Below are 23552 nucleotides of genomic sequence, written 5' to 3' on the forward strand. Positions count from 1 at the left end.
ATTTATGAGCAAGGGAAGATTAGTCGACCTTATCACTAATTTAAAACAGAAAAAAACTGAAGTGTAAAAATATACAGAAGACAATTTTTTAAAAGATTCATAGAGTCAATTTGTTTGGGAATTTGCCACCGTTTTTAGAAAAGTTTTGAAGACAGAACTGAAGTCAGGTCATTCATAAAAAGAGACTATATGAGCCCTGGCTGGTGTAGCTGGGTGGACTGAGCACAGGTCTCTGAAGCAAAGGGTCACCAGTTTGATTCCCAGTCAGGGCACATGCCTGGGTTGTTTTGCCAAAGTGGAAATACGACAAATCATAAATAAACCAAAATGCATAGAAATGGAATTTGGAACTTGGAAGGAATCAAAATGAGAATTTAGCCTCCACATTTTCCAGCTAGTTAGTAGATCAAAACTAGAATTCTAGTTCTGGCTTCTGATCAGGTGTTCCTTCCACTATACTACACAGCACACTTGTGTTATTGGTAAGATCCAAATATGATCCCTTTTGTGCCCTGGCTGGTGTAGCTCAGTGGACTGAGCACGGGCCTGTGAACCACGAATATAATCCCTTTTGTTTTTCTAGTGTTTAAAAGATACTGACAATCACATTCCCCACTTATTTATTCTACAAGGATCAGGATATGAGATTTACTCCATAATACACCCGACAAATATAGACTAGACTACAACTTAAATATTTCAGCAATTTAACATTAATGCAACAACATGAAACACACTTATAATTGATACCTTTGCTCCATCTGAAATATTGTCCCAGTTTCCACCACTCAAAGAGAACTTTCCATTGCCTATACGCAGTAGTATCTCTTCAGGAGTATCATTGGGGCCATTAGCAAACGGAGTGTAGCTATTAATAAAATAGATTTTAATAAACATAGGGTGTAATATACATATCAAATCTAATTGAAAGTGGTAAACATAAGAGTACATGCACATATTTACTATAGCAAATTAAGAATATCATTTAACATTTCCCTTCACTGTGCATATCCAATTTGATACTTCGAGCAGTGAACTTAACCCTAATTTAATTAATAGAGAGTCCTGTCTATATCAATGTTCCTTTGCCTTTGATAAGGCAAAATAAATGTGGCTTTTCATGTAAAGCTAGTATTAAAATCAGACCAGAATAAAACACATACATTTTGTATTCTTCCAGGCATAAGTCAGTAAAACAAATATATCAACTATGAGGAAATTGTTAATTTTAAATATTCATAGAAATACATTTATTATATTGGTTCAAATTATTCATTAGAGTTTTAAAAACATATTGGTGAAAAGAGACTAACAATAATTTTAATTAATGTCCATGAAAATGGGTTAAATATTCATATCAAAATAACAAAAAACCCCTCTATAGACATTAAAATTATTATGTGGATCCATGTTCATAGACAAGAAGACAAATACATTGTACATAGGTAAAGTAGTTCAAAAATTAATTACACAGTGACAAAAAGTGATCAGCTTTGTACTATTTCAACAGATGGAACTGAAAATGGTATTCAAATTTAGGAACAAAAAGACTTAAAAAATATGAGAAATGTATCTTAACATCTCAATGTCTTAATTTCTTCATATAATAATTAAGTTGATATAACACTAAACACACACATATACAATAACAATCATGTTTTGTTTTGTCATAAAAGAAATAATAGGGAGCAGTAATCCAGAAATGATATCCTATAGTTCATTTGCAAATGTTGGTTATCCTTAATTTTAGCACTTGCTTTTGACAATAACTATTTTGCAAAAGTTTACTAATGTACATTAAAAGTATGTGGAATACGCTGACATATGTAATCATCACCAAGCCAATAATTTAGTCACCATTTTCACAATATATTTACAAACCTTTTATTGTATCAAGAACATTTTATTTATACTAAATGCTTTTTCTGAAAAGTCAAACACAACTGCATTATAACTACCATATAATTCTTCAAACTCCATTCTATGCATTAGATTTTGTTAAACTTAGCCTTTTTCTACAGCCATAAATTTTTATTCCTAAATAAAAATATTGAGAGTAAAACAACACTTGTAAATTACCAACACTAACATAATCCAATTATTACCTTTATAAAGTATTTTTCTTAGCCCTCTAAGAGAAGGTAACCATGTGTATTTCTGTAAGTTAGCATTTCATTATTATATATATTTGTTATGAAGCTCAATCTCACTAAATCTCTAGTGCCAGGAGAGCCAGAATTCAAGTGCTTTTTACTTCAATTTCCATTGAAAACTCTTCTAATTATGTATCTGCATATTGCCTCATTAAATGCCTTGCTTTATGTTTTTTTTCAATTTTATAAAGTAAATAATATATAATATTTTGAAATGTCAATAGAACTTTCCTTAAGGTAATTCTCATCTGTCCTCATTTTACAAAATAAAGAGGTGAAATTTAAATAGTGGTGTGGATTATTTTATGTATAAAAGGTTTCTTACCCAGCCAACATTGTGTAAAAAAGGACTCCCAGACTCCAAATATCACAAGCAGCATCATAGCCCTGTTGCATAAGAACCTGAGAAAGAAATACTTAAATGGTATTACTCAGTATAAACTCTGTTTTCTTATCTGAAAGTTGTGCTTCTAATAATGTCACAAATGTTCACAATTTAAAAACTGAATTATTTTAATATTTTCAAAAATAGATTGATGGAATATTAAAAGCAAAAATCTTTTGCTGTTAGCAAGTATTGAATAAATGGCTATTAATATAGTAAGTAACATGGGCCGTGGCTGGTGTGGTTCAGTGTATTGAGCATGGGCCTGAGAACCAAAGGATCACAGTTCGGTTCCTGGTCGGGGTGCATGCCTGGGTTGTGGGCTGCTTCCCAGCAGGGGGTGCACGAGAGGTAACCATGCATTGATGTTTCCCTCCCTCTCTCCTTCCCTTCTTCTCTAAAGAGAAATAAATAAAATCTTGAAAAAAATTATTAAAAAAATAAAGTAACAGGGGTCATATAAAAAACACCCTTGTAAAATGATCCCTGACCTTAATGAGCTTTCACTTCTCCTGTTAGGAAAAAGAAATACAGACATCAAAATTTAAGATTACTATATACAGAAAACTTAATATATACTATACACAGTACTCTCTTTAATCCTGACACTGACTCTATGAGGTAGATATTATTTCCACTTTGAAGACAAGGAAAGTGAAGCAAATGTTCAGAAATTTGCCCAATACCACAAAACTACTAAGTAGTAGAACAGGTATTCTTACTCTAGAGCTTGTGCTTTTATTATCTATGATAATTGCCTCTTTATTACATAAGAGATGGTAAGATAATATATGATCTTATGAAAGAAAGATGAATTTATATTTTATATACAAAGTTTATGTCTTGAAAAGACCAGTATATTTCTGGAACACAAACACACATTTGATAAATTCTGAATGGCTTCATTAATTTTTCATACAATAATTTAGGTAGTTCATGTTTTTGCTCTTGGCACTAGTGGTAATAAAAATCAAATAATACATTTATTATATATTCATGTGAATTTTCTCCATGAGCTTACAAAAGTTTATAGAAAAACAGATGAAATGTAGTCTTTTCATTTGGAAAAATAAGCCCACTGTTAAGGCCTTTAGGCATAGGAACAAAATAGACACATTATTAATGCATTAACAGTGGGGACTGTATAACTACCATCATGGACATTTCATTTATAAAAGGCTAAATATATTAATGTTTGTCTTTGACAATTGCCAGACATGAATAATGAGTCTGTAACTTAAAATTCAAGATATAATGTTTTTTTTCCTAGTTAAATTGGATTTATGTAAACACACATATGTGCAAACCTGAAAAACTGAAGAAGCTATCAAAATACTTAGATAACTAGCTTATGTAAATAGCACAAGTAGAGACTACAACAGCCCTAATAAATAGTGAGGCACAGTTAAACCACTAAAATCAGGGTAAACCAAAGTTGGCATGAATCAGTAAAACATAAGCCTCTCCTGTTTTCTTTCCTACTCTATTTCTTTTCTCATCAGCTCTTACAGTTACAGGCACCAACACCATGTTTCCCCTGGTTCCCTTATGACAGTATGTTTGTTCATTGTTCGTCTGACTGAGGTCAATATGTTTACTTTAAAAAAATTTTAAAGCATTATGTTAAGTGAAATAAGCCAGGAGGTGAAAGACAAATGCCATATGATCTCACCTTTAACAGGAACCTAAACAACAAAACAAACAAACGAGCAAAGTATAACCAAAGATACTGAAATAGAGAACAAGTTGACAGTGACCAGAGGGGAGACGGGAGGGAATTTCAGGGGAAAAGTGGAAGGGTTTATAGGAACAAGTATAAAGGACACATGGACAACAACTAGGGGCAGTGGAAATGGGAGGGAGGTGAGGAGGACTGGGGGGTGGGTTGGGATGGGAGTAAAAGACAGAAAACTGTACTTGAACAACAATAAAAATAAAAATAAAAATATTTTATTTATTTTTAGAGACAGGGGAAGGAAGGGAGAAAGAGAGGGAAAGAAACATCAGTGTGTGGTTGTCTCTTGCGCATCCCCTACTGGGAACCTGGCCCACAACCCAGGCATGTGCTCTGACTGGGAAACGAACCAGCAACATTTGGGTTAACAGCCCAGCACTCAATCTACTGAGTCACATAAGCCAGGGCTGACAACAGTATTTTTAAAGTGTCCCAGTCTATAGCCAAGATTGAGGGACTTCCCAGGAACTTGTTGGACAGGTGAAGGTTAATCAGTGAGTCACCTATAAGTATTTCACACTCCCATTTCCTTCCTAGGTAATGAGAAAAAGGGCACAGGATGTGTCATATTGCTTACTCTAATTAGGACCAACTATGAAAAACTTGCTTTACATATTTACCACACACTTAAACCCATTTTGTACGGGTACAGAAGAGGCAGTCCACTTTTGCCCTAGGGAAGGCCTCAATGCCCTGTAATGTTAAGAACATACACCCATAAAAGAAACAAGGCAAGCTAGTGGTTGGGTACTCAAGGTGTATCCTTCCTGCAGGCTGAGTACACCCTCCTCTGGTAGTTGAACCTTGGTCACTATTGGCAGATCAATGGAAGGGATTTTCCCAAGCCAGTCAACTGCAAGGATTGGCTGTGACCACTACCAGCGACCTCCACCCTCCATGGAAAATGAGCTGTGCAGGGGCAGGGTGGTGGTACTTTGATGTGGTCTGTAGCTGTTCTCTGGGTGCAGTGGCACCTAGGGTTTCACGGGTAGTGCCGGCCAAGGTCAGCCCCAACCTGCCTTTTGCCCCAGGGCCAACCTGTGTGAGTCATAAAGCAATCTGAAATGGCTGCTTCTTGGGCTGGCTTGGAGATTTCCAGGTGAAGCCAGCTACTCGAATCTAGGCTGCCAATTCCAGCCCTAGAGCTCACTGAGGCCAGCTGCTGCTTGCTTGGGAAGATTTAGGAATTTGCAAAGCAAGAGCCAAGATGGGTCATTGATATGGAAAAATAGCTTGGGTGGGGCAGAGTCTGAGAATCTCCAAGGCAGGTCAAACAGTGTTAGCCAGGTTGATGGAATACTAGATATGGCACCAGTCTGCTATATGGGGAGGGCCCAGAAAAGGGAAAATTGCCTCTGCTTGCCTTGATGCCAGACATCTCAGCCTCCCCCTACACACCACTGGTGACCCTCAAGCCACCACCCAGTTGCTGGTGCCCACAGGGAGTGAGTCTGAGTACGTTCATCCATGTGTGGGTTTTTTAAGAGGAACTGCTTAGGGTTCCAGAAGTTTCTTCCACTGACTCAATCCCTGCTGGTTTTGTAGCCAGAAGTTGCGCATACTTATCTTCCTGGCACTGGAACCCTGGGCTGGCGGGCCTGATGTGGGGCTATGACTACTCACTTCCAAGATCTCTCTCCCAAATTTTATCTACCACATGTGGATGTGGGACCAACCTGTTCCTCGTCTTTGCCACTCCTGCCAGTCTGGGTGGATGGGGTTTCTTTCTTTTTTAAAAATTAGTGTTCTTTTTAATTTTTTTAATTTAATTATTGTTCAAGTACAGTTTTCTGTCTTTTACTCCCATTAGATGTGGTTTAATTCTGTATTTGTCGGACTTCCATTCAACTTGATTTCTATCAGTTCTGAATGATGGTTGTTGTATATCTTAGTTGTAATTTTGCTGTGGTTGTGCAAAAAGGTAAGCAAAGAGGTAAGCCGAGTGGGCCTATGCCACCATCTTGACAGGAATTCCCCATTTCTCATTTTGTTTATTTGGGTTCTCTTTATTTTTTCTCTGGATGAATCTAGTTAAAGGTTTGTCAAACTCATTTATCTTTTCAAAGAATCGGCTCTTCTTCTCATTGATATTTTATATTTTTATACTCTATTTCATTTATTTATGCTCTGATCTTTATTATTTCCTTGTTTCTACTCACTTTAGGCTATGTTTCTTGTTCTTTTTATAGTTCCTTTAGGTGCAAAGTTAAGTGTAAGATTTACTTGAGATTTTTCTTATTTTTTTTTTTAGGTAGGCTTGTAATGCTATGAATTTCCCTTTTAAGACTGTTTTTGCTGTGTCCCATAGATTTTGGGGTTGTTGTGTTTACATTTTCATTTGTTTCAAAGTACCTTTTGATTTTTTTCCATGATCTCATTGTTCACCCATTTATTCTTTAGTAATGTGTGTAGCCTCCATGTCTTCTGTGTTTTTCAGTTTTTCTCCTGTTATTGATTTGTACTTTCATATCACTATGGTCAAAAAAGATGCTTGACATGATTTCTATCTTCTTAAATTTACTGAGACTTGTTTTTTGACCTAACATGTAGTCTATCCTAGAAAATGTCCCATGTGCACTTGAAAAGAATGTATATTCTGCTGGTTTGGGTTAAATGCTCTGAAGGTATCAATTAGATCCATTTGAGCTAGTGTGCTGTTTAAGGCCTCTGTCTCTTTGTTGATATTCTGTCTGGAAGATCTATCCATTGAAGTCAGTGGGGTGTGAAGGGTCCCTAATATGACTCTATTTCTATTGATTTCTCCCTTTATGTCCAACAAGATTTGCTTTATATATTTAAGTGCTCCTATTTGGGGTACATAAATATTTATAAGGACTATATCCTTTTATTGGATTGCTCCCTTTATCATGATGTAGTATCCTTCTTTGTCTCTTACTATAGCCTTTTGCTGTAAAGTCTATTTTGTGAGATATAATTATTGCTACCCCATCATTTTTGTCATTTTCATTTACGTAAAATATCTCTTTCCATACCTTCACTTTTATTCTGTGTGTATCTTCTGATGTGAGGCTGTGAGGTGGATCTTTTGTAGACAGCATATATGTGGGTCTTGTTTTCTCTTCCATTCAGCTAGCCTATGCATTTTGATTGGAGCATTCAACTATTTACATTTAAAGTTATTAATAGTCACAAATTCATTGTCATTTTATTCTTTAGAACTACGTTCCTCTTTCCTTCTCCTTTTTAAAAAAGATTTTATTTATTTTTGGAGGGAGGGCAAGGGAGATAGAAAGAGAGGGAAGCATATATCAATGTGTGGTTGCCTCTCATGTGCCCATTACTGCAGACCTGGCTCGCAACCCAGGCATATGCCCTGACTGGGAACTGAACTGGCGACTCTTTGGTTTGCAGTCCAGCACTCAAACTACTAAGCCACATCAGTCAGGGCTCCTTCTCCTTAAAGAAGACCCTTTAATCCCTGGCTGGTGTATCTCAGTTGATTGAGCATGGGACTGCGAACCAAAGGGTCGCTGGTTTGATTTCCAGTCAGGTCACATGCCTGGGTTGTGGGAAAGAACCCCAGGAGGGGGCACTCAAGAGGCAACAACACACTGATGTTTCTTTCCCTCTCTCTCTAAAAAAAAAAAAAGAAGAAGAAGACCCTTTAACATTTCCTGCAATACTGGTTTGATGAAAATGAACTCCTTTGGCTTTCTCTTGTCTGAAAAGCTATTTCATCTTCAATTATAAATAGTAGCCTTGCTATGTAAAGTCATCTTGTTTGTAGGTCCTTGCTTTTCATCACCTTGAACATTTCACGCCAAATTTTCTGGCTTAAAGTGTTTATTGTTGAGAAATCAGCTGACGATCTCATGGGAGCTCCCTTGTAGGTGTGTCTTTCTCTTGTTACTTTTAATATTCTCTGTTTTCCTGTAACCTTTGCCATTTTAATTATGATATGTCTTGGTGCAGGCCTGTTTGGGTTCAACTTGTTTGGGAATCTCTGTGCTTCCTGGACTTGAGTGGCTTTTTCCTTCATTAGGTTAGAAAATTTTTCAGTCATTATTTCTTCAGTAAGGTTCTAAATCCCTTGTGCTCTCTCATCTCCTTTCCTACTCCTATAATATGAATGTTGTTACATTTCATGATGTCCCAAAAGTCCCTTAAACTATCACCATTTTAAAATTCTTTTTGCTCCTTGCTGCTCAGATTGGGAATTTCCTGATAACTCGTCTTCAAGTCACTGATTAGATCATCTGCTTTATCCAATCTATTTATTACTTCTAGTATATTCTTTATTTCAGATATTATATTCTTCATTTCTGACTGGTTCTTTTTTAAGGGTTCTATGCAACTTTTTATTATTGCTATTCTTTGTCAAAGTTCTCACCAAGTCCCTAAAGATTCCTTATAATCATTTCTTTTGAACTCTATATCCGGTAAATTGCTTACCTCCATTTCATTTAGCTCTTTTTTAAGAGATTGCTTCTATTCTTTCATTTTGGATATATTTCCCTATCTCCCCATTTTGGCTGCCTCTTTGTCTCTGTGTATTAGGCAGATCTGCTATGACTTCCAGTCTTGGTAGGGTGACTTTATATAGTAGGTGATCCGTGGGACTCGTGGTGCAATCTCCTTTATCACCTGAGGTGGGTGCTCCAGGAATGTCCCTTGTGTGGAGTATGTGGGTCTTTATGCTGTAACTCAGTGTTGATTTCTATTGGCCTGTAGGTACATGGTGTTGACTGTCATGCTGTATGACTGTAAGGATCAACCTGTACCTCAGTTGACAAGCTGCATTACGGGTGCTGACCACACAAATCAGAATTCACCTCATCAGAGTCTTGCGCCTGCCAAGATCTCTGACATGCCATTTGTAAAGCTAACTGGATCCTGCTCTGATATTGTCTGAGCAGGGACTCCGGTTGGTGCTAATGTCAAACACTGCCTGTGACTGGCCACGGGTGCCTGTTTTGAGCTACAAAGCAATCAAAAGTTTGTGGCTGTCTTTGCTGGGCCTAGGTTTGTCCAAGAAGGACCAAGCTATACAGCAAGTCCAGCTTTTACCAGCACCAGACATGGGGGCATGTCACCAAAAGTCCCAAGGCACCACAAAATCCACCTCTACCAGCCTTTGACTATTTGCTGTCTGTTCAACTCAGTCACTGAAAGAGTAGCCTCTGACCCTGATCCACACAGTTCAGTCTGTCCCAGATTCTGCCCAGATCTTGGCAGGGGGTCTGTCAGGAGTTAGGAGGGTGGGGCTGCCAGGAGCGCAGAAGGTGGGGCTTGCACATCTGTGAGGGGAGGCTGCCAGTTAAGATCATGGGAAACTGAGGGGAATGGCCTCCACTGTATGCTACACAACTCAATCACTGATGCCCGCTGAGTCTGCCCAGACTTCTACACAGGCAGCTACTCCTCAGCAGGGCACAAGCTCTGCAGTGTGGGGTGACAGGGAGTCCAGAAGGTGGGGCTATTGCATTCCTTCTGGCTAATGCCACATGGAGTACTCCATTCAAGAAAGATGATGTTTGCAATTTAGGACAGTGACTCAGCACAGGTATCCTAGTGGCTGTATCTTCAGCTCTCTCCCCGGAGACTCAAAACCCAGTCTCTCCTCATGCTACTCTAGTCTGTTCCACCCTCTCCCTACTAGACTCCATGGTGAGTGGCTGCAAATGAGAATTTGTGCACTGGCCCTTTAAGAGGATGCCTGTGTCTCTGGCAGACAACTGTCTCTCCCTGGCAGACAGAATCCCTACTGATTTTCACAACAGATGTTATGTGGGCACCTCTTACTGAGTCCGGTGCCTTTGGGCTGGGAAGCCTGGTTTGGAGTTGACACCCTACACTTCTCAGGGGGAATCCCCTACAGCTGTGATATCCCTCCAGAATGCCAGCCACCACCCATGGGTGTGGGGCTTGCCCTTTTCACCTCTCTGCCAGTCCTAGCAGTCTTGATGTTGCTTCTTTTGTAAACCCTTGGTTATAAGTTATTCAGGTTGATTGCTCTATATTTTCATTGTAAATCCAGTTTGGTCCTAGAAAAAAGTGGATGGGTGAATAACATCTACCTTCTCTGCCACCATGTTGGATTACCCCCTCAAAGCATTTTGAAAATACAAATATTACCCAAAGGTAGTTCAGGCACTAGTTATGGAGACGTGGTATCCACATGTCCACCTAAAAAACTTCACTGTTACAGTGGTGAGAGTGTCTTACTATAATGGCAGTCTGTTAGGATAAAAAATTATCAATGGTCTATATTCTAGTCTGTGGGCTTGCGCTCATTTAAAAATATTTACCAAGCCATTAATCTAAAAATGTTTACCTAACCATTAATCTAAAGACAGACACACCATATATTTTTCATTTTAATGTCTGTTTTTGAGATGTTCATTTGGAACACGTTCACCCCTAACCTTTTCCCAATGAGATATTTCCATTATACTCAAGGGTCCAGGTCCATAAGATTAAGTCAGTATTAAGAATTTGGCTATTAAAATGGTTATTCTTTATTCTTCTGTTTTACCTACCACATAAACATGTTAGAATATTTATGATGACTATATATCCTATATTTAACAGAAGAGCCCTAACATAAAATATTCTGTCCACCTGTCCTATATGAAATCATTGAAATGCCTGAGAAAGGCTAATTTTTTAACGTCTAAGTTATATTTCTTCCACTAGGAGTAAATACAATAATCCCTTCTTGGATCATGCATGTGTTCCAATTTGTATTTGGGGAAATATAGTTTCTACATTACTTTAGTTTGATAAAAACTTGTACATTCATTATTCTAGGAACTTAATTAAAATACAGATTAAAGCACATTTTCTGGATATGTACATAATTTCTCATAGGGAAAATCTTGTATAAAAATCCTGTAAAGCAGGTGTTATGCTTCTTCCTCAGCATCAACATCTTAAAGATTTAACAAATTTTAACTTGGGCAATTTTATTCAGAAACTTATTGCTCTATTTTCTACATTTCTGTTTTCATTATTAGAAATATTATTTCTTTTTCTAACAGCTACATTACAATAAATATTTGCTGACATTTAAATACAAATGGCCGATGCTAATCTGATATACCATATTATCCTAAAATGGCTAGAATTTGACGTAAAAGTAAAATCAGAAAACATGCACATGAGGTAACAATTTATCCTCAAATTATTTTATTCTTCTTCTGTGACTTAGAAATTTTAATTTTTCAAATGTGAAGATTTTTTTGGTATTTTGATTTGTGTCGAACATATAATGATTCATATGAGTTAGCATTACTAACATATGAGAACAGTTTCTGACTTACAAACAAAACTTAAAAAGAATCTATGTAAGCATGCCATCCTTGATTCATTCTTTTATCAACCATACTTTCAATTGCTATGACAGTTGGTACTATCAGAACTCCACATGACCAGACCCTCCCTAGCCTCACCTTTCCTGGCTCTTCCCTTGAAGATCTATGTATGAATGTTATTTGCCAAGAAAACATTGCTTCCATAACCCCCGTGAAGCTGTTCTCTCCAGGAACTGGAAGTTCCTAAAAACAATCAGGGAGAGCACTGCCTCTATATATTTCGTATAACACTCAACAATATAAACTACATCATGTTCAACACAAACCAAAATACCTGAAAATCTATCCTGGCTTTGCTACTAAGTGAATTCTAGGTCCTGAAAATGCTATTTAGGTACTTTAAGCCTCAGTTCTCATATGTCGAAGATGAAGTTATCACTGCTCTCCCAGCTCTGAAAGGATATAATTCTAAAACTTGTGTATCACCTAACAAAATAAAATAGTATGATTATTAGCCTCAAGATGGTCTCATATGCTACCTCCTAGTCTGAATATTTATATTAGGGGTTATCAAAATTCACTCATTTAAAGAGCTTTATAGTTGAGAATGGACAAGATAACACAGATTTTTATCTACCTACTATAGCATACACATGCCATCAAATACATTCAACTAAAGAAAAAGACTGAAAAGCAAAAACTGCAGTTTTGAAAAATACCTCCGGTGCTACAAAGTTTGCTGTGTAGCATGGAGTTAAGAGAAGTCCATTTTCTCCTCGAAGCTGTTTTGCAAATCCAAAATCACAGATCCTAATGGAGTCTGCACTGGCCGATTCATCCATGTATAAAATATTACTAGGTTTAAGATCACGATGAACCACCTGGAAAATAAAAGAAAAAAAGCATTATATTTCTATAGCTAAGTAAATCTCTGTGAAATACAATATTTTGATTTAACACACTTCCAGGTAAACAAACTATCTTAATCATAAAATTTTGACAATGATACTTTGTCCAACCTTTACAGTGTTGGAAGCCTGAAGGAAATCAGAAGGTATAACCTCTGTCAGATAGATGCTCTACTTTCTATTGAAGCCACCAGTTTCATTAACAACTTCCAATCTCAAAGTATCAAAACTCAGTTCTAATTTCCACTTCTGGTTCTAATGGACTAAGACCCTCCTTAACATGCCCCTCCTCACAGTAAACAATTATAAAACCTATACATAATTTTAAAAATCAACTACCTGAAGGTACTAGGGAGTAAACAGATGCACAGAGACTCTGGTGGGGAGTGAACACTTGGTTGAAGGAGTGAATACAGGGAGCTATATGAAAGACTTTTAAGTTAGGATTAGTGCAGTGCATATGGTATTCCATTGTGGTGAAATTCTCTATATGATGATTTTCCTACTGGTTACTGTCTTATTTCATTCCTTAATCAGCTTACTAAACTGAAAGATATTTAAAGACAAGGACCTAGTCTTATTCATATTTGAATCTGCAACACCTTTTATAATGCCTATTATATAGAAATGCTCAATACATCTCTGTCATTAACTTATTTAATTGATATAAGAACTGGAAGGTTTCTAAAATAATAACCTGAAGAAAAGATGTTTAGTGTGCCCACCACCCAAAGTCAAATCAACTTCCACCACCACATATTTGGCCCCCTTGAAATATACAAATCATGTATTACAGAAATGTACACTTGAAACCATATGATCTTATTAGCCAATGCCATCTCAATAAGTGTAATTAAAAATAAATGAATAAAAATAAACATACATAAAAAAGAAAAGACGGTTATCATTTTCCTCTTAAAATTTCTAGCCATCCTTTATTTTACAGAGTGTTGATAAAGACAAGCAATTAAATTATAAAAGATTTACTCCTTTAGTATTAAACAATTTATATTTTATAATACTAAAAATGTACTCTGTTAAGCAAACACAAAACTGAGTACTGGCTTATTTTTCTTTCATATAAAAGGGAACCATGTAGAATTTTCACTGTGCCAATTCTGAGTTGTCCATTATTTTACTGTTTACACTAACGTGCATATATATCCACTATTACAACTAATTCAAACTGAATTTTTTAAATTATTTATGACTTTGTTTCCTTGTGGAGGTGTATATAATAAAAGTTAACCTTTTGGTAACATTTCCTTTATTTATGAACAGGTGAGAAGCAAAATAACAGGCCTGCTCCATTATTTCACATGTGATTAGATTAATACCTCAAATGTTTAAAGCCAAATTTCTTACTGTATTTGGAGGAGGGGTTGGCAAGGCTCAAGATACATAGTCCACTTACTTCCAGAAGGTTATGTTAGGTATAGCATAATTTGAATACTACCCACATGCCCTCAAATAATTTTTATGTTTCATGTTAAAATTTGATTATGTTTAATAATTTGAAAGCCAGGGTTACATACATTTATATAACTCAAATCAGTTTTAAAACCAATAGGCTATTAAATTAGGGCCAATAGGCAGAGTGAAGAGAATTAAGAAAGCATTTTCCAGTTTCCTAAATCTATAACCTTCACTACTTTATGAGTTTTACTAGGATATTTTCTATAAAATATATGGTACAGAAAAAGTAATTAATTTTAAGTGGCAGCCCTTACATATTATTTTATGAGTATATAAGTCCCAGAATTGAGGGGAAGAATATAACCACAACTTACTCCTTGGCAATGAAGATAGTCAACTGTCTTAGTTATTACAAACAGCACATCACTAGCTTCCCGTTCTGAGAAACATTTTTGTTTGAGAATACGGTCGAGTAGCTCTCCTCCTTTCATCAAATCCGTAACAAGATAAACATATCTACCATCATCATAAACCTAAAAAAGAACACATTTTTAAAATGTTATTATTTATAATTATAATTCAGGAGCATTTAGATTACATTTGCTTTTCTAGTGAACCTCTAATGGTAAAAAATACATTATTTCTTTACTGTTAATATAGTAAGGGCTATACTGAGGATTAAATTGGCTGAACAACCTCTTATGCAGTCCTGTGACACCATACTCAACATAATTTTATTAACTTTTCAGGCTGTATATTATACTTAATCAAAGGATATAAATGGAAAAACAGAACTCTGTGCCTCTCAAATGGCATCTATCTCATGTTGGATCGTATTATAGACACTTTTCTCCTGTGCTAATAGCATGCATCCATCTGGCAGTAAATATATTATTAGTTTTTTAATATCCTCCCCACAGTCCATTACCTTACATGATGTCTTAAATGTTTGTTGAATCCAAACACTATATCAAAGAGAATAAATAGGAAAAACATGTGTACACTTTCACTCAGGACCTCTGAGGTAGATTACATTAGATAAATAGATAGAGGGATGTAAGCTACTGTTTAAAGGTTACTAATCAAAAGCTATAGCACATTATCCAAAACAAACTGACTGAGGTGACGGCTGCTATGCCAGCCTTCTCTAAAGAGAAAAGAGCATTATTTTGTTATGTGAAAAGTCAGCATTCAGTAACAACTGCTTTTTGAAAGGAGATTTTTGTCAAAACAAGTAAGATATTCGAACATAACAGACGCAACAAATGAATTGTTTTTTCTTATCTTTCAACACTTTAGGGACTCTCTATGGAAAGGTCAGCCCAGCTAGCTCTGTAGACATGATCCTTCCAAATAAGAACAACAGGGATTTGAGACAGTGTTCAGGATAATGAACGAACGCGTCCACAGTGAGCAGAAATGAACAGGTGCTTTCCCTGGTTCCTTTCCTCAGGAAGCTCAGTGTTTACACAGGTATGAGGCTCATTTGGGGGGAAATGATGACATGTAGAAAATGTCTCTGTCCTTCCACCTCTCAGAAATAGTTTCAGGCCCTGGTGACACTTGCTTCACATGAACATCCAGACTATGATCTATGTACAGTTATGACCATCTTTACTTTAAAAAAGCTTAACGCCCATTTCTATATACCAAAAGCAGTAGGCTGAGTTTTCTCCCTTACAGGGCTTTCCACCAAATTAGAGTTAACTTACTCTCACTTTCAAGTGCAACAGGATAAGGATATGCAAGACTTGTATTTGTTGACACATGAAAAAGAAACACTGCCCAGCAGAACTGTCCCAGAGGCACTGCAGTAAGGGCACAGAGCAGGCAGACAGCTCTGGGGGTGGGGGGCAGGGTGGAAGGATTGAGCAAAAAAGAGAAAAACTGCACAACAGTGGACCTGAACAACAGTGTGGTGATGGCAGTGGGGGGTAGAGGGGATGAGTGGAGGTATAAGAGGTATAGGGGGATAAATGGTAATGGAAAAATACAATAAAATAATGTAAACATTAAAATAATAATAAACAGAATTGGCTCTGCCTGATAGCGAGGGCTCCAGTCTCCACATAGGAGGAGGGTCATTGCCACGTCTGGCTTTCCTTTGTGCCCAGATCAAAACAGACCACAGGGCCCATCACTACAAGGTTGGAACATACATCCCCAGCAGTCCAGATGGCAGAGACTAGTCAGTGAGTGCCTCTCTGCCACAGCTTGTCCATTCACGCACTGACTGTGGTAAAGGAACAACACAAACATCATCTACCTAGGAGGCGACGATCAGCTTCTTGTCTAGGCCAAATGATGTAAACACAGGTGATGAGGCCCCCACACATCACTGGTGAGATTATTTAGTCTAATTTTAAATTAAAGAAACACACAATGCCTTCTTAAATACAAGGACAGGCTTTATACTAATGTTTCTCAGAAGCCAATTATGTCTGCAGTTCTAGGCTCAGTTTAAGGGGTTAACCCCCAAAAAAACCTTCCTACATCAGAGACAGGTTAATAGGGAGGTGGGTGCATGACACCCTCTATCCAGAGTCATTGAAAGAGAAAGCTCTAGAAGCTGGTGGGTGTGAGCACATCCAAGATACAGGATTTGAGACAATGGGTCTATGATGGTTGTTTCTTCCCTTTGATCACTTGGATGTCCATCTTTGGCAACTTGAAGGCTGCTGGATATTCTGCCATTTGGGTAACCTGTGTGCAGATCAGCTTCACTGGAGAAGGTTTCTAGGCCTTGGGTCGCAAAATCTCCCAAATCAGACTTCCAGAGGCTCTTAGTCCAAAGAGGCCCCACTTATCTGCTGAGTTCTGTCTTTATCCCTGCTTCCAGAACCCATGGTGCTAAGATATGGGCCAGATTAAGGCTGTGGAAGAGCCAGAAGAGAAACAGCCTCTAGGCTTCTGCTTAAAGGAAGAGCGTGGGCTGTTGAGGGAGAACTGGGCTAAGGCCAGCTGTATCTCTTCTCTCATTATTTCTCCACTCTGTGGTTTTAATTTGTGGAGTATTTCTGCCACTCAAAGGTACTTGGTCTCCTTGGTGGTAAGGCCATTGCAGGGTGTGTGCAGCCAGTATCTCTCAGCCCTACCTGTTGCTCAAAATGCTGAATACTCTCCTGTGTTTGTTTTGTGGTCAGAGAATTCATGATGACATGGGTGGCTTTAGCCTTCACCATGGAGACACTGTCCATACTGTCAATGGCCAATGACAGGATCGTGCAAGGAGAGGACACACTGGCCTCTCCTTCCTCCACCAGGCACTTCTGATAGTCTCGAAGCCACTGAAAGACTGGGATCCAGGTGCTTTTTCTATATAGATTTCAGAGCTGAATCCCTGCCACTGGAGTGAAATGATGTGATGATTACATTCAGAGACAGATATTAATGAGGAACATTGTCCAAATGCTACAAATTATCTAAGTTGCTTGGGAAGAGTCCATTCATTCCAGAGGTTTTGTTTCACTGCCACAAAGCTGCCTGCAGCCTGAGCTTCAGCACTAAAAAGGCTGTGAGGACCCATGTCTCTCTAGAGGTTGTGGCAAAGTTGGGACCCAAGCCATGGTATGATTAGCACTGTGTCAGCCACAACCCTAAAGACCTTGGGCACCAACCAGGGAGCATAAACTGTGTGATATCTCTAAATAACGAGTTATATGTTCACTTTATAAAACTATGGAGTATTACTGTTTTATACACAAAAAAATCCACAATGCAACAGCCCACTACTGCACAGTCAAGAAAGTAAAATCTAGAATTTGGCAGGTTCCCAATGTCTATATTTATAGTACCACAGAATAATAAATGGTGCTGGTTATAATGTTAATGATATAGTTAACTAGCCAAAATATATTCACATAATCAGGGCACTCTCATTTACCAACAACATAGTTCCTTTCTGATGTCCTATAAGGAGGGTAAGAACACAGAATCATAGGGAAAAAAAGAATTAAAGTAGCAAATTTAAGAGTCTTCAGATTTTGTTGCATGACAGTAAATATTCCATAGACATGAAAAGTAAAAAATAAAGTGCCAAATTATAGCTTCATTAGCTTAGCTCTTGAAATAGCTTAGATTTTAAATACCTACATCCTTTAAAGTGATGATGTTGGGGTGTTGTCCATATCGCATCAAAATTTCAATTTCTTCTGAAGGATCTCTCTTATTTTTGTCAATGATCTAAGAAATAAGACAAGAAAAGGTTTAGATAAAAAGAAATTCTTTTCTTTGTCTAAAAATTAATGATATTATTTTGCCCTGGCTGGTGTAGCTCAGTGGATTGAGCACAGGCCTGCGAACCAGAGGATCGCAATTCGATTCCCAGTCAGGGCGCATGCCTGGGTTGCGGGCCAGTTCCCAGCAGGGGACACATGAGAGGCAACCATACATTGATGTTTCTCTCCCTCTCTCCTTCCCTTCCTCTCCAGAAGATAAATAAATAAAATCTTTAAAAATTAATAGTATTTTCAATTTGATATTTTTAAGTAAATGCTTAAAACTCAAGAGTGATGCTTGTCTCATATTATTTTAACATTTAGAAATGTCCTATAACTAAAACAATAATAAAAAGACCACTTTCTTTAACATTATATTCCATTTAATTGAAGCTATACTAACTCATAATGGGATCCACATGTAACAGTGATTGTCACAATTAGTCAACCTTAACATACTACATTAAAATAAAACTATTCAGAATCAAGACACTGACAAAATACATTGTTCCCCCAAATTAAAGCCTTAGAAAAAATTTCGAAATAAAAATATTAAGTTTTAATAGTCCTTCATCATTATCTTATCGTTGCAATTCTTCACTAGCTCCACTGGAAAATGTCTGTCATTTAACTCACATATACAAGACAAGAACAGTTATGTTCAAGGACAATACCTTCACTGCAAATTCCATGTTGGTATCTGTATGTATGCATCGCTTGCAAACAGAATATGAGCCAACACCTATATCTTCTTTCAATTCATATACTTCACCAAATTGTGCAGCATTTCCATTTATCTGTTTTTTCAAAGTAAAATACTAAGAATAATGAAATACTTTCACATTTTTATCTGTTCTCCTAAATATTTACAGGGTTGGACAAAGGTAGGTTTACATTTGTTCATATGGAAAATAATACAATAATCAATAAATCATAATACAAGAATATACTCTGTTTTGTGTACTTACTTTTATAAACCTACTTTTTCCCCACCTTGTATTCATCTTAAAATTTTAAAAAATCATGAATAATCCATTTTAGAAAGCTTTTATCAGTATATATGAAGGGATTAACCAGCTCAGAGCTGATCCTAAATTGTAGGCTTTCTAGATCCCCAGAGCCAACACAATAAATCAACTGGCTTTACATATCGTCATTACATTTCCTTGTCAAAAGAGATCATATAAACATAATTAAAGGTTAGTACTGTCTGACTTATTTTAAAACATATGGAAACATCTTTAATTCACTATTATATGAAGGAGGACCCCCCCAAAAACTGGAATTATCTTCTGTAGGGTGGGTCCCCTGTAGTACTGGTTTCCCCGCTAGGTGAATGTTCTAGAATCCATCTGTATCAGTGGACCAGAAGGCACTGTTGTGAGAAGCTGTGTTTGGCTTCAGTGAATTTTTTTGAAGACTCTTTTAACACATTTGCCCATTTCATGATGTGTGATTTACGAGTACCCCAGCCCACACTGCTCTGAGTATCGGCAATTTTTGACCAAAAAATGGCAGGACCCCTGTGCTCCACCTGCTCTATTCACCTCATCTCACTCCAAGTGACTTTTTTTTATCCCCCTTCCCTGATGAAAAAAGTCCTCAAAGGGCAACATTTTCCCGATGTGGTAGAGGTAAAACCAAAAAATCTAGAAGCACTAAAAGGCATCAAAATGAATGAGTTCAAAAACTGTTTCGAGCAGTGAAAAAAATATCTTGATAGGTGTACCTCATCACATGGAGAGAACTTGGAAGGTGACTGAAGTTTAAACTTGTGAGAATAAGTACACAGTTGTTTAAAAATAAATTCCTTTTTTAGGGGTCCCCTCTGGCCTCATACACAGAAATAAAGGAAGTTAAAAATCATGTAAAATTATTATAAATCCATTAAAAATGACCAAAATATAATTATCCCTAAACAAATAATCTGATTAAGCAAAATTTACCTGAACAACTGGTAATACATTTGCACTGGTAATAGGAGTAATTTTATATTCTTCTGCAATAGATGTTGCAACAAAGCTGAATCCTTTGAAGAGCTGGTGAGCATTAGCACTGGCTGGCAAACCAGGAGAATCTAATATCCAAATAATTATATTTAATTAGAATTATAAAGACTTATATGGTATAAAATGTTGGCATTTCTTTGAATATAAATGAAACCATTCAATGTTATCATCAGACATACTATATCACTTATTTGATTTATTGTATGTTATTTGTCTCCCCACCCTACTATGCAAGTTCCATGTGGACTGACATTTTCATTTATTCTGTTCACTGCTGCATCCTCACTGGTAGTGTATTATAGGTACTCAGTATTTGTTGAACTAGTGTATGAAATAGATTCTATTAAAAGTAAACCTAAGAATCAGAATAATATATTTCATGTTTTTCCTCCTATCCCCTACCATTGAATATATTAATTAGCATATCAAAAGACTTTTAAAACAAAACATTTTATCCTTGGCTCTAGTCCCTGCTTCTCTGATAAACATTTCCCATTTAAAAGCCTGTAGCTGACAGTTACGCAAGCAAAGAAAGGTGTATGTAAAATCCACATTTCCATAAAGAGCAAACTAACCCTACACAAGTATATCATTCCTTTAGATTTTTACCTGAGAAGCTAGTATACTTTTTAACCATCTAATTCAGGGGTGTCAGATTCATTTTTATCACAGGCCACATTAGCTTGCAGTTGCCTTCAAAGCGCCAAATGTAATTTCAACTCCTTAACAGTTAAGGAGTAGTTACATTTACCCAGTCCTGAAATCATTTCGGCCCTTTGAAGGCAATGGTGTGGCTGATGTGGCCCCCAGTGAAAATGAGTTTGACACCCCTGAAACTGAATAAAAGCCCTGATGTTACACATAAACATACATTACCTTTAGGTGTTTTTGCAGTAAATTCTGGGTCAAAACAGAAAGTATCATCTGGCTTTCCAGAAGCAGGTTTGAAAGGAGGTTGAACTTCTCTTTTATATAATTTCTAGGAGCAACAGCATAAGACAAAAACATATTAACACTTAAAATTATTATACTCGCCCTGGTTGGTTGTGGCTCAGTGTATTGAGCACCAGCCTGCAAACCACAGGGTCACCAGTTCCATTCCCAATTGGGTCAAACACCTGGGTTGTGGGCCAGGTTCCCAGTAGGGGGTGCATGAGAGGCAACCACATTTTGTTGTTTCTCTCCCTGTCTTTCTCCCTCCCTTACACTCTGTCTAAAAATAAAATAAATAAAATCTTTAAAAAATTATTATAGTTCTTAAGGGAAAGCAAAACATAGTACAGTCCTGAACAGAAAAATCAGTTTCATAAAATTTCAATAAGATTCAGATACCTGTTGACCAAATTCCAAATATTTGAGAGAGAATGAACAGAATCAAGTGAGATTACAAACAAGTATTGATGCAACACGTTGCATTTACAAAGAATAATGGTGCTGAGTTTTCGATATCAAAAACAGTTTTGAATTTTTCTGGTAAAATAACCATACAGAATATGTCACACTGTTACCATGGAGAAATAACTAACAACACTCAATGATTTTGAAAGTAGTAATTAGACTATCTGCAATAACTATATGCAAGATCTGTCTAGAAAATGCCCAGCTATTGTTAATATAATGTGAACAGTTTGCCTGAAATCAATGTAACCTGGCAGCCTAGGAGAGTGGACTGCAATGGACAAACACAAATAATGATGATGTCACTATATAGTTGGTGGGGGCGTTACACACCCTTGAGTAAGCATGTGTACTGTGTGGCTATCACATTCAAAATGACTAAATGAGTAGAGCAACAAAATCTGCATCAAATTTTGCACAGAGCTTGAATATTCCTGCATGGAAACTATTCAGATGATTCCAAGGCCGCAGCTATGGGCAAATGGTGACTGGCAGCTTCACGGCAACAACATGCCCACTCATACTTCACATCTCATGCAGAGCTTCTGGCAAAACATCAAATCACCCAGGTGACTCAGCCCAGCTACAGCCCAGATTTGGCCCCTATGACTTCTGGCTTTTCCCAAAATTAAAATCACCTTTGAAAGGGAAGAAATTTCATACCATCAGTGAGATTCAGGAAAATATGATGGGGCAGCTGATGGCAATTGGGAGAACTGTGTGAGGTCCCAAGGTGCCTACTTTGAAGAGGACTGAGGCATCATTGCCCTATATACAATGTTTCTTGTGTCTTGTACTTCTTCAATAAGTGTTTCTACTTTTCATATTACATGGCTGGATACCTTCTGGACAGGCCTAGTATTTCACCTAAAATATTTTGTTTTCCCATAAAAATGTGCATTAAAGGTATTACCTAGGGATCTTATTACAGAATTCAAAAACTTAATCATGACTAACAATCTAACTTCTTAACATTTATGTTTATGAAAGACACAAATTCTTACAGTATATGAACATCTACCTTTTTGAGTAACTCTACATTTTTTTAATGTTAGCAGACCCATAGTAGGGGAAAATTAATACAAAATTAAAATAATTTTCATTTATTTTTATATAAACATTCCATTGTTTATTTAAATTATGAGCAATGGGGGACTTCCGCCAAGATGGAGGCGTAGGTGGAAACACTGTGCCTCCTCCCACAACCAAGTTTTAATACAACAGAGGTTTGGAGAACAAAGATACAGCCAAAGAACAGAAAATTGAACTATATGGAAGTCCGACAACAACGAAACCCGTTCAACCAGACTGGTAAGAGGGGCAGAGCCAGCAGCGGAGTGGGGACAGGCAAGAAAGATCCCCTGACCCCAGGCAGTTCCGCGTCAGGCTGACCCAGTGAGGGCTCACAGTAGCAGGCTGGCTGCAGTCACACATTCGCACAGATAAACCAGCAGGAAAGTGAGCAGTGAGACGGACCATGCAGCCCCCAGCAGTGAACCCAGCAGCATGCTGACCATGGTCACACGTGCGCGCTCACAGACCACGCAGCCCGCAGTAGTGGCAGGAGGCAGTAGAGGGGACCGCCATTGCTTTCCTTTGGCCCTGCTCCCACATACAGCGTCACAACCAAGCGACTGAGTTGCCCCGCCCTGGTGAATACCTAGGGCTCTGCTCCTCATACATAACAGGCACGAACAGTCCAAAATATGGCTCAAGAAGAACTCAAAGCCCCAGAGCCGATAGCTCTAAGTGACCAGGAAATAGCAAACCTCTCAGGTGCACAGTTCAAAACACTGGTGATCAGGATGCTCACAGAACTGGTTGATTATAGTCACAAATTAGAGGAACATATGAAGGCTAAACTAATTGAAATTAAAGGAAATGCACAGGAAACCAATAGTGATGGAAAGGAATCTGGGACTCAAATCAAGGGAGTGGACGAGAAGGAAGAAAGAAACATCCAACCAGAAAAGAATGAAGTAACAAGAATTCAAAAAAATGAGGAGAGGCTTAGGAACCTCCAGGACATCTTTAAACATTCCAACATCTGAATTATA

The 23552-nt window shown here is 37.4% G+C and overlaps 1 protein-coding gene and 1 pseudogene across 3 annotated transcripts in view; both read right to left on the bottom strand.

The window, feature by feature from the left end:
* The window catches only part of RPS6KA6 (ribosomal protein S6 kinase A6), a 121822-nt gene that overhangs the window by 26965 nt on the left and 71305 nt on the right, over nt 1-23552 (bottom strand). For all 3 annotated transcript variants that reach the window (XM_037027897.1, XM_037027875.1, XM_037027886.1), the window contains 8 exons: nt 20974-21076; nt 20035-20165; nt 18763-18885; nt 17964-18053; nt 14246-14404; nt 12267-12428; nt 2479-2555; nt 751-868 (listed from right to left, as the gene is read on the bottom strand). In XM_037027897.1, coding sequence (XP_036883792.1) covers nt 751-868; nt 2479-2555; nt 12267-12428; nt 14246-14404; nt 17964-18053; nt 18763-18885; nt 20035-20165; nt 20974-21076 — 963 coding nt within the window. The remainder of the gene's footprint in view (nt 1-750; nt 869-2478; nt 2556-12266; nt 12429-14245; nt 14405-17963; nt 18054-18762; nt 18886-20034; nt 20166-20973; nt 21077-23552) is intronic.
* LOC118974479 (putative monooxygenase p33MONOX) lies at nt 16434-17397 on the bottom strand (annotated as a pseudogene).

This window comes from Sturnira hondurensis, unplaced genomic scaffold (assembly GCF_014824575.4).
Source record: "Sturnira hondurensis isolate 20B ecotype Veracruz unplaced genomic scaffold, ASM1482457v3 Scaffold0001389, whole genome shotgun sequence".
NCBI lineage: Eukaryota > Metazoa > Chordata > Mammalia > Chiroptera > Phyllostomidae > Sturnira > Sturnira hondurensis.